Source organism: Agrilus planipennis, unplaced genomic scaffold, assembly GCF_000699045.2.
Source record: "Agrilus planipennis isolate EAB-ADULT unplaced genomic scaffold, Apla_2.0 scaffold59, whole genome shotgun sequence".
NCBI classification, from domain to species: domain Eukaryota; kingdom Metazoa; phylum Arthropoda; class Insecta; order Coleoptera; family Buprestidae; genus Agrilus; species Agrilus planipennis.
In genome coordinates this window covers 6097-17394 of record NW_020438942.1, presented here as the reverse complement: position 1 = coordinate 17394, position 11298 = coordinate 6097, and the positions used below count along the sequence as shown (strand labels likewise).

The 11298-nt window shown below is 34.9% G+C and overlaps 3 protein-coding genes across 4 annotated transcripts in view; all 3 read right to left on the bottom strand.

The window, feature by feature from the left end:
• The window catches only part of LOC112904489 (aldose reductase-like), a 5843-nt gene extending 4446 nt beyond the window's left edge, over positions 1-1397 (bottom strand). The window contains exon 1 of the mRNA XM_025974611.1: positions 1382-1397. Within this exon, the coding sequence (XP_025830396.1) occupies positions 1382-1397 (16 nt within the window). The remainder of the gene's footprint in view (positions 1-1381) is intronic.
• Positions 1398-1519: 122 nt separating this feature from the next.
• Positions 1520-5659, bottom strand: LOC108737914 (aldose reductase). Its single transcript, XM_018471100.2, has 5 exons — positions 5527-5659; positions 5174-5458; positions 4046-4240; positions 1778-2133; positions 1520-1684 (listed from the first exon to the last, which is right to left on the bottom strand). The coding sequence occupies exons 1-5, from the start codon at positions 5584-5586 to the stop codon at positions 1642-1644; spliced, it is 939 nt and encodes a 312-aa protein (XP_018326602.2). The 5' UTR covers positions 5587-5659; the 3' UTR covers positions 1520-1641.
• A 1384-nt stretch (positions 5660-7043) lies between these two features.
• LOC108737915 (aldose reductase) lies at positions 7044-10897 on the bottom strand. Of its 2 annotated transcripts, none has more exons than XM_018471102.2 (6): positions 10798-10897; positions 10246-10384; positions 9116-9400; positions 8150-8344; positions 7349-7704; positions 7044-7108 (listed from the first exon to the last, which is right to left on the bottom strand). In XM_018471102.2, exons 2-6 carry the CDS (start codon positions 10324-10326, stop codon positions 7066-7068), a joined length of 960 nt encoding a protein of 319 aa, XP_018326604.1. In that variant the 5' UTR covers positions 10327-10384; positions 10798-10897; the 3' UTR covers positions 7044-7065. The 2 variants fall into 2 exon arrangements, with proteins under 2 accessions (XP_018326604.1, XP_018326603.1); XM_018471101.2 differs by having other exon boundaries at positions 10246-10381; positions 10798-10875.
• Between the last annotated feature and the right edge of the window lie 401 nt (positions 10898-11298).

The window sequence follows — 11298 nt, the reverse complement described above, 5'->3', positions numbered from 1 at the left end:
GTAAGTAGGCAGGTCCTTACACTTTTAAATAAACAATTTAAATGTTTGTACCAGTGACCTACATATGGATTTATGGGTCCTATGTAACATTATATTCAGAAAATTCTGTTTGGCGTTCTGTAGCATAGAACAAAAATATGAATATTGAAGGGTGCATTTGTAAAAGCCTTTTAAATTGGTTAGTGTTCTCTTGGAATTCTTTATGGTGTGCTGATGAGATCTAAATAGATCTTTCTCGCTCTTCTTTGAAAAGTAGATATTATTATTCGTAAAAAGCTCCCAAATATTGTAACGAAATCAATAGCTAAGAGAAAAACCTTCAATGACTTAAACCTTTTGAAATATTAGTTTACTGACGTTAGATTTTTAATCAAATTATGGTTTTTTATACTTGTACCAAATGTGTTGGAGTGATATAAAAATGTTTTTTAATAATAATCTATACGTAATGTTTATAATTATGTGGTTTATGATATTCATTTGTATTTATTACAGAATACCCTAAGAAGACGTGAATCCACCACTACACATGATCTACGATGCAATGTAAGTTCTTATTAGATAATAAGTATAATAATAATGTTAAATATTTATTTTGGAAGTAATAGTGGTGATATGGGATTTTTAGTCCTATATAAGATCCCTAGCGTTGCAATTTACCAATGGATTTTCAATTTTTCGCGTTCTAGTTTGACTGAACACTTAATTTTGATAATTATTAATTAATTAATTATTCACCTGGATAATAGATAAAAATTGACTTTTCTGACGCATTTTGAGGTGTAGTCTTGAAAAAATGACAGGGCGTTCGATGCAATTAAGTCTGCACTTTGTCATTAGTGGTTTTACCAATTTTTTTGGTCGGATTTCAAAAGAGCAAACTGCAGTGTTTCAAAATGGTTATTCTCCAAAATTGATACGAGTTCAAATTTTGTGGGCTTACCTCTATAAATCTAACAATACGGTTTTCAGTTTATTTATTGAAGTTTCAATAGTCTTGATAGTACTCGATATATAAAACATAATAAATGTGAATTGAAAACAAAACACTAAATTGTTTGAACACTTTTCAATAATAACTTTCGACGAATCGTTATGACCGAACGGTCATTTTCGGGATAGGTTATAGACAATACTGACTCTTAAGTGGTCTAGGCTGTAATCTAGACCATGGAAATCAAACAAGCAATGACTTCAAAATTGATTATCCTGAACAATTAATTGGAATTGACAGTAAAAGTAATGCACCACTGATATTAAGCAAGTTTTACTGTATGACGACTGTGACATTTTAGAATTACCGAGCGCCATAGCCTATAGGTTTAGACTTTAGATTTAGACCATCTAGGAAGGCTCCGGTTCGGTTCCAGATCCGCCTAACCTGGTCTGGGCCCCATTGGGATCACTTAGGCAAATGCTTCTCTTCTGTTTTTATCTTTTCTGCCCTAATACTAACACCCACCCATTCCCTACATTGAAACTCAAAGGACAAGCCCGTGTTTGATTAATAAGACATGCGTACCGATTAAATGCGTTTATTGATTTGTGACACACACACAAACACACTTGTGCCAAGTTTTAGCCATTTGTGTAAACACGAAACATTAGTTTTCTTATGCGAAATCCTGTAAATTCTTCAATTTAGTATTCATCGTTGAAAGGATAATAGGGGTGTGTAGCCCACCTGCAACAGAAAACAAACAATAATGTAGAAACAGTGCCTCTTAATTAATTTGGTTTTAATTTCACATTTCTATGTATGTGTGTATCCACTTACATTTCCAATGGAAATATTCTACCGTTGCAATCGAACGAGTCGATATATTTAACATCTTCCGGTGTTAGTTGAAAATCAAACACGTCAATGTTCTCTTCAATTCTCTTCTTATTTACTGACTTTGGGATGGTTATTATGCCCCTTTGAATATGCCATCTAATTATTACTTGTGCGGGAGTTTTCTTATACTTTTTGCAAATAGTTTTCAGTTTAGCGTCATCCAATAACTTTCGATCGCCTGGTTTTACCCATGGATGAGCCGGGGATCCAAGTGGACTATATGCGGTTATTGTAATTCCTTTTGATTTGCAAAATTCAAGAAGTTTCTTTTGGTTGAAATACGGATGGCATTCGACCTTAGCAGGGAGACAAAAGTGTAACAATTTCTTTAATTGGCTTAGTTTTCGATGACTTGGGTATCTATTAACTAATCCAAATTTAAAAGGGAAGAAGGAAGTCAATACCATTTCTTTGTACAATGAAAGTTAAACAATGGCTTAATGCAAAAAACCATTCAACATAAATTATTATAATTACATTTATTTAGGCATTCCTTTAATGACATTGTTTAACTTACGACAGAATAAGTTGCTATCGTTCAAAGAAATGAGAGTCAGTTAAAGATGTTGCAAATGTGTGAGATGCAAAAAATTATTCTATTATCAAATTACTATCTTGAAGATATATAATTTTGAACCTATTGCTTATGAGCTAGACCATATTAAATTATGTATATTCTATATGTTCTGATCAACACAGTTAGAAATATTTCGTAGAAAATAGTGTCATTGGTTGTATAGGAGATCGGACGTGTAATATTGCGTTAACAAGTTGAGGAACCCGGAGCAATTTGGTGGGAGTCGGTTCCAAGTGTTTACCACTAGGAAGTCCGCTGTGACCCATTAGCTTGTAGTTTTACACAGTGGATGGGATTTCTCGAGTTTCAGGTACATTGTACAGGTTGTATGTGATTTTATACATCTCAATAAGATCAGAGCGAGTTTAGCGGATCCTTGTGGATATTCGAGGTCATGTAAGTTTCGGGGAAGCTTGGTGATTTTCTTCTGGATCTTCTCAAGATGGACGACATTCTTTTTATAAAAGAGTATCATATCACGCATGCGAATTCGACCACAGGTCACACGTTTTCAGGGTATTTTTAGTCAATTGAGCCTTCATTGTGCCGACGCTTTCCTCAACATGAAGGTAGTCCTCTTTGCCTTTTTTGTGACAGGTACCAGTTGATGGTCCCACTTCAAGTTTTATGTTATGATGACACTGACATGTATGTAGGCAGACGAGGGTTCAACAACAGTGCTTACCAGGTAGTAATTGAACCGAGGGTTTTTGGCCCAAGTTGGACGGCTTTGCCATCGAGTGAAGATCTGCTTCAAGTTGGTCATGATACTGCAAACAGCTTGGTGTTGTCGAAAAAGCAGTTCCACTTTGAGACCAGATCATTTCCCAGATCATTGATGTAGAGAATGAAGAATACGGAGCCAATAACAGATCCTTGTGGGACCTCACTATAAACCGACTATGGTGTAAAGATGGAATCACCAATCGAAACATTCGGATTACAGGAATATCGTCAGGACCAGGGGAGGAGTCAGGATCCAGACTATTCAGAACTTGGTCGACATCTATGCTTGTAAAGGAGACATCTTCCAGAATGATCTTGCCAGCGTTGGAGCTGGTATTAGAGGTGCCCAGTTCATCGACCGCGGTGAAGACTTTAAGGAACTCGGCTGCAAAGGCCTCCGCTAATCGGTTAGTAGTTCTCCTGCTTAGTTTCTGATGGTTTTGGGAATTCCCGTGTTAGACTGCATGTGGCTCCGTATGAACGAGAACAGTTTTCTTGCCTCCCTGGGCGATGACTTCCTTCTCATAGTCTTTCTTCCTCTGCCTCGCGTAAGATGCAAAGAAGCATGAGATTACTCTATATGCGCTGTAGTCACTTTACTTATTTGCGGTTTTATATTTTTTCCGAGCCTTCAGTTTCCTTCCAGCAATTGTTAATCCAAGGTTTATTCACTTTATGTTGTGGTGTGCGATTTCAAGTATGGATCAACAGAAAAGTGTTTACGGTTTGATGGAAGGAGTTCCGTTACTCTTGGACATCGTAAGTAAGCAGTTGAAGAAGTTCGCCACTCGTGCTAGCAAAACTTTAGGAATTAACTTTAGACTCGAATCAGAACAACATTAGCTCACCTACTGATCGCGAAAGCCATTACTAATTTAACTACTGTAGACTTTTTCGTCACTTACTTGATTGGTAACTGGTACAACAGTAGTCAATTGAAGAAGCCTTTCGATCTGCCTTTTATTAAAATTGGATATTCCAATTGATTTGACGAGCCCTTTTTTGTAAACTTTCTCCATTGCTTTCCACGTATCCACATAATCAACACCTTCTGGAATGACATGGCCATTTTCGTCGACTGGGAATACATTATCTCCTGGCTGGAATGCATTAATTGCTTATAAGCTAACTAACTCAATTATAATATCAATGAAATCATACAGTATGTAATTTGGATTTATATTATTTTTTTGTGTATATCTGGAAGCCTCGAGCATTGCCGATAGAAGTACTAATTGGGGGTAGTTTATCATCTATATAATTAACGTTCGATTAAGCTTTTAGAATGTTTCCTTTTCCACAACTCCTGTCTTTATGTGCTCGAGAGGTGTAACTGATAATCCTATGGAACTTTCAAAAATACTAGAGATAGTAGCAATAACTTAATCCAAAGCCCTGTCTAAAAACCATATTTTCTAATAAAGGATAAATAAATAACAAAGAGAATTGGAATGAACCCTCATAGACCCATACCACCATGGTATGGTGTAAGTTATTATAAGTTATAAGTGTGGTCAGCCTCTATTCGGATGATCCACTAGCACGTTTTAATTCTGTCATGCATCTGGGCACCACGGTTGAAATGCGGATCTCCGATTGGTTGGATTGCATCCCCTTACTGGTTTGAAGGATATGATTAGGATCATACGATTACGGTAAAAGAAAACAGCATTTATATATATATTATTTTGTCAATGTTATCTTCTCCTACTGCGATACTAAGCATATCTAACAAACCAGTGATGGGATGCTATTGAATTAATGAGAGCGCTGTATTCCAGCTATAATGCCGAGATGTATGAAGACATTATTTCGAGGGAGGCTTGGTCCAATTCCATCTGATGTTTATGGTGTATTCTGAATGAGAAAGAAAGCTAAATGTTCTAACAAATATTTCATTCTGTTAGTGAGGCTTTGTAATAGGTTTCCAACGTTAGACGATGAGGGATGTACATGTTCTATTTTATCAATTTTGCATGATGAAAAATCGTAAGTGTCTAATCTAACGTATAGAATATTGTGTTACTTCTTACTTTAAAATCTAAAGGATTGTGCATCAAATATAGATCCAAATAGTCTAATCCCAAAGCGGTTAAGGACTCCTTAAGTGCTGGTTCGACAGCTTTCGGGTTGTGAAAGGTACTCCACAGTTTGCTGACTATAAAGAGGTCTTCTCTTTTGACAACACCCTCATCAATTTTTTCCTTGATCGCTTCACCAACTTCTTTTTCGTTTTGGTAAACCCATGCGCAATCAATGTGTCTATAGCCGGCGTCTATCGCATCCTTAACAGCTTGAGTTACTTCTCCTGGTTTAGACTAAAACAGATAATGAAAATATACATATTTGAGAAGTTTCTAAGTTTATTATCTTCGTTAAAACGAACCTGCATATAATAATAATGGATACTCATTGATTCATGATTTACGAATATGTCATTATACATTATCCACGAGAGTATCGCGTTGATAATGCTCACATAAGAAGTAAGAGAAAAATACGTTTCCGCAGTGAGTTTTAACGATCATTAGGATGATTCCTATTTAGTTTATTGTTATTTTAAATTTTTAACATCATCATCATCATCATCATAAGTTCGTCAGTCCTAATACTGGTTGGACACGCACCTCCATCCTTTCTTCCTATCCTGAGCTAATCTTCGCATTTCTCTAAAACCTAAACAACCTATATCCTTAAATATTTGCGAACAGTAATCTAATCTAAGTCTACCTCTACCCCTCCTAACTTCCGTTTCTGCCTCTGATTAGACCTTGATGCCTGAGAGTGTCCTACTAACCTATTTCCCTATTTCTTATTGACTTCCATAGAGTCTTCTGCATGCACCTTTAATAAACTTTTTCAAATTTTTAAATTAACCTTTCGCGAGCATAAATATGGCTTCCTTTTATTGAAGGCGACTCGACCCTATCCTATCTGCGCTATCCTTTGCTATATATCTCTACTACTCCTTCCGTCCTGCCTTTCTAGATACCTAAAATCAGCCACTTCTTCTAAATTTTCATCTCCTACCTTTATATTTGCTCTTTCTCTACTTTTCCTTCCCTTCCATACCAGTATTTTTGTTTGACTTTTATTTATTTTCGTACAGTACTGTTTCGTCAATACCGCTTCCATTTTATTTAAAGCTATCTCTAAGTCCTCCTTGCTAGATGTTATCATCTGCAAATCTAAGCATACTAATTTTTTGCCCCCGTATATCTATCCCTACAGTTGTACTGTCTTTAATGATATTGATCGCGTCTTCGATGTATAGATTAAAAAGTAGCGGTGACAGTGTGCATCCCTGTCTGACTCCCTCCCTAATATTTACTTCTCTACGTTGCAGCCCCATTTCTATAACTGCCTGTTGCTCTTTATACAAACTATGTATCACTCTTCTATCTATGTAANTGCATACCAGTATTTTTGTTTTATATTTATTTATTTTCATACTAAACTGTTTTATCAATACCGCTTCCATTTTATGTAAAGCTATCTTAGACTCCTTCTTATCCAACATTACACAAAATTGTAGCACAACTGTAGCGCACCAGGTACATCATCATGGGCTATTGATTGACCTCTCTTATTCCTACTTTCGTTCAGCCACAATTACTTGTGACGTCTCTCAAAATTTAAAAAGTTGAGTATGCGTTTTTTTGGTTTAATCAATATCTTCACAGTTCTGGAACTATCTGCTCCTACCACACGTAAATTAATTCGTTGCGTGTAGACTTCATTTACTAATATTAGTACATAAATTAGTTGCCTTTAAATAAAAAAAAAAAAAAACTTCATATATCAATTTAATTTTTATTATCCAACTCAACACGTTATAATTTTTTTAACTTACTTAAGTAGATAGTAACATTTAAGTAAACATGATTTTGTTACGCTTTTTTTCTTATAATACTGCTTATACAATTTAGTATTCATCGTTGTAAGGGTAGTAGGGGTGCTTTTTAGCCCTGCAATATAAACAATTCTATTAGGACAAAGATGTGTTGAATGTGATAGAGTCATTTTTTAAGTTTAATTTAGGTACTTTAGGTACATAATATGCAAAATAATTAATATATAAATGACAGGAAAATAGCCATTTCTTGGTCCCTTTTTCTACTTCTACTTTCCCTGACTTACCCCATGCGAATATCAAACGATTTGATTTTTATTTTACATTTTTGTTAATATATATTTTGAGCACTTACCATTCTAAAGCGAACATTCTACCGTTGCAATCCATAGAGTCGATCTGTTTAATATCATCTGAAGTAAGTTGGAAATCAAATATGTCAATGTTCTCGTTAATCCTGTTCTTATTTAGCGACTTTGGGATGGCTATTATGCCTCTTTGGATATGCCATCTGAGTACTACTTGAGCAGGGGTTTTATTATGTTTCTGGGCTATAGCTTTAATTTTAGCGTCCTCCAATACTTTTGGAGTGTTTGGCTTTGCATAATTACTACCCGGGGCTCCAAGTGTACTGTGAGCGGTAATTGTAATTCCTTTTGATTTGCAAAATTCAAAGAGTTTCTTTTGACTCAAATAGGGATGGCATTCAACCTTAAAAGAAATAGAATAGAAAGAAATTCATTAAGCCTTTGATAATAGACAAGCTTTTTCCATCTTCCATACTGTTCATAATTTAAGATACAACGCATACGAATGAGAAGAACATATTTTTAAAATGTAGTCAGTAAAATATTTGAAGATTTAAATGAAATTGGTAAAACTTAAGGATTTAAATTATTGGTAAAGGCTTTCGTGGCCAGTTCGTAAACTGGCGCTGTCCTGATTCGGCTCAAATGCCATCGTCGGTTGTAGTGCCATCCAGTCTACATCCAACATCAGAAGGACCTCTGAAGAAGCTCTCTACTCGCTAGGTAAACGCTAGGAAGCAACTCCAGCCGACGACGGCCTTTAGACCGTAATCGAGACAGCATCAATTATTATTCTTGGAAAGAAATACTAATAGATATTACATACAAAAATTGCATTCATCACTCACTTGATTTGTGACTGGTACAACTTTAGTCATTACAAGAAGCCTTTCGATCTGTCGCCTATTAAAATTAGATACTCCAATTGATTTGACGAGTCCTTTTTTGTAACATTCCGCCATTGCTTTCCACGTATCCACATAGTCAGCATCTCCTGGAATCACTTGACCATTTTCGTCTATTGGGAAAATATTATCGCCTGGCTGCAATGCATTGTTTATATGTCATTTAATCGGTAAAATATCGATAGCATCGTATATGTTCTTAGTTTAGAGGATGTATGTATAAGAACTGTATATCTCAAATCTCTAGATTTGACGATGGAATTTATTATGACTTGGATAGTTCTGCAAGTAATTAACTTCCAATTTAGCTACTATGAGAGACGAGGATGTCTTCCTTTACAAAATGATGCTATTTTTTAATTTCCCAAAATATAATGATTTAAAGTCTCGGTTTGTTGGTCTATACTTGGCAGTTCATGACCCATACCCCATTTTTGACTGATTTGCTACCCATCAAAACAAACACCTTTTCTTAATGTTTCGTGAAATAATTGATTTTTTAATTAATTTTGTACAGAAACCCTATCTTTTGGTGCTCGATATAAGTTAACTCATAAACCTATAGAACTGGATTGAATCATCTGTGTGTTACCAGTATGTGAAATATCTACCATTACCAAAGATTGGCTTACTGTTCCCGGATGTATTGTTTCAAAAAGAGATAGACATTGATAGTACGATCGCACTGTCTTTATTTTGATCGGGCACAGAGGATGCGTAGGTCCAATTCTATATGCTTATGATCAAACTTGATTGTGAGAAAATGCCCTCCATTCTTTTAGTTACCCTTAGTAATGATTCGAGGGGTGCTACTTCTCGTTGACTAACAATCTGACATTATAATGCTACTTTTAGAAAAACTGTGCATGTTTAACCAAATGCATTAAATGATAGTGTATCTGTTCGTACTTTAAAATCCAAAGCCTGATGCATCAAATATAGATCCAAATAGTCCACTCCCAAATCGTTTAACGACTCCCTAAGTGCTGGTTCGACAGCTTCCGGTTTGTGGAAAGTACACCACAATTTGCTAACAATAAAGAGGTCTTCCCTTTTGACAACATTCTCATCAATTTTTTCTTTGATCGCTTCACCAATTTCCTTTTCGTTTCTGTAAGCCCATGCGCAGTCAATATGCCTGTAACCGGCATCGATTGCATCCTTTACAGCTTGTTTTACTTCTCCTGGTTTAGACTGAAACGGATAACGAATAACTCTTGATAAATATGTACATATGGAATGATGAATTTTTCTGGGAGTCCCAACTACTATCTTTCATCTGTATTATCAGATTTACCATTCAAAAAATGAAGTGACTTCTTTGCTGTATTCAGTGTGGTTTAGGGTACATATACGAAATATGTGTGGCAAAAAAACCGACGAATTTATGTCCTATTATTCGAAATTTTTTAATAATTATTTAAAAGGTACAAATGCATTCAGTGTTATTTAAATTGCAATTCATGCAACAAGTAGTTGTCCATAAAAATGGAAATGAAAGCATTTCTATGAACGAGAGCCGCAAGCAGTAATCGATAAGGTTGCACGTTTGATATTACGACCAAAAGCCCTGCTAGGGCAGTTGTAAATTGTATCTAACAGTCTGTGCATTTTATGGAAGCTTTCCGGAAACAGCACAAATGCAGTAAAATAAATTTTTGTATTAAATACGTAATACAAAATAAGCAAGTGTACCTAGGTATAAATATATGTCGAGTATTTTTATTACGAATCATGCTAGGAGTTCCCGAGGTAGCCACCAGAATAGCAGCACCTTTGAATTATTCGGTGACGATCAATATACATTCACATGTAGGATATTGCTTTGCCACTCCTTAGGTCCTTAACCAAGGAAAAGCTAATAAAAGTACCGTTCTTGTTACATTATGTGTATATAAATATTATATTTTGAATAAAATAAATTTTTCATGAAAGTGAGAGTTACCTACTAACTGAATTGTGAATTTAATGCAAATGTTATGTTTCAAAGGATTTAATAAACTCAAACTAATTTTATTAGAGGTAGGTACTTTACTTACATCAAATGTGCCGTACCCCAAAATTGGTATTTCCACACCATTGTTCAGTTTCACTTTTGGTACTACGTCCGGGTTAACCATAATTGCAAAATCAACGTAGAAGATAACACGTCCAAACGTGAATGTGCTTTGAAGGCTACTAAAAAGTAGTAGGTGACTTTTATTTGCCTACTACGTATATAATTTTATTGATGAGTGATGGCTGTTGCTATGAACAGCAAATTGTAGATATCAACATTGATTATAATTTGATATCAAATTGATAAGATTGCGTTATACAAGATGTTTCAAAAATTTGGACTGTTACCGAACAGTCGTACAAAAGTTTCTTTGGTTGTTCACACTTAACACCCTGTATTTTATTAACCGAGAATATTTTACCAACTGAGCCTGTAATAAATGTGCATTATAACGTTTCAGGAAACCCGAAAATTTTTACTATTGATTAGGTCTTTATCAAAAGTACATTCATAAATATACTACTGATATAGTATTATTCAAACTTTTCTGAAACATTACAAAGCATTTTTCCCTTTTAACGATTATGCTTACCAATGACACGCTGATAGCTATTTATCGTTATTAGTTGGTACAGAAAAGTTGTTTTACTGAATTTTTGTTCATTTGACGGCAACTCATATATTGTTCTTATTTGGTTTAAGCAATCGTCCAAGTTAAAAATTAAATTAGTCTATTACGTAAATTTAAGAACAGCTATTATCTGGTCCATAATAATAGCTGTTACAACATACGAATTGTGTTTGTTTTTCATTATCTGTAAAGGACGTTTCCAAATCAAGGTCTCTCTAGTCATCGTTTAACGAAATACTTGCTGGCTTGTGTGTTACCTATAGTCGATATTTTTCGCGCAGATTTTAACGTTAAACGAATTGATGAATAATTTGCAATTCGGTGTACAATATCTGTAATTAAAGTTGTTTGTTATAGCAATTAGGAATTCAATTTAATTTTAACACTTACACCTACCTATTACATCATAAAAATTATACCTTATTTATTTCCAACTAGGTACTAAACATTACAACCGGGGGG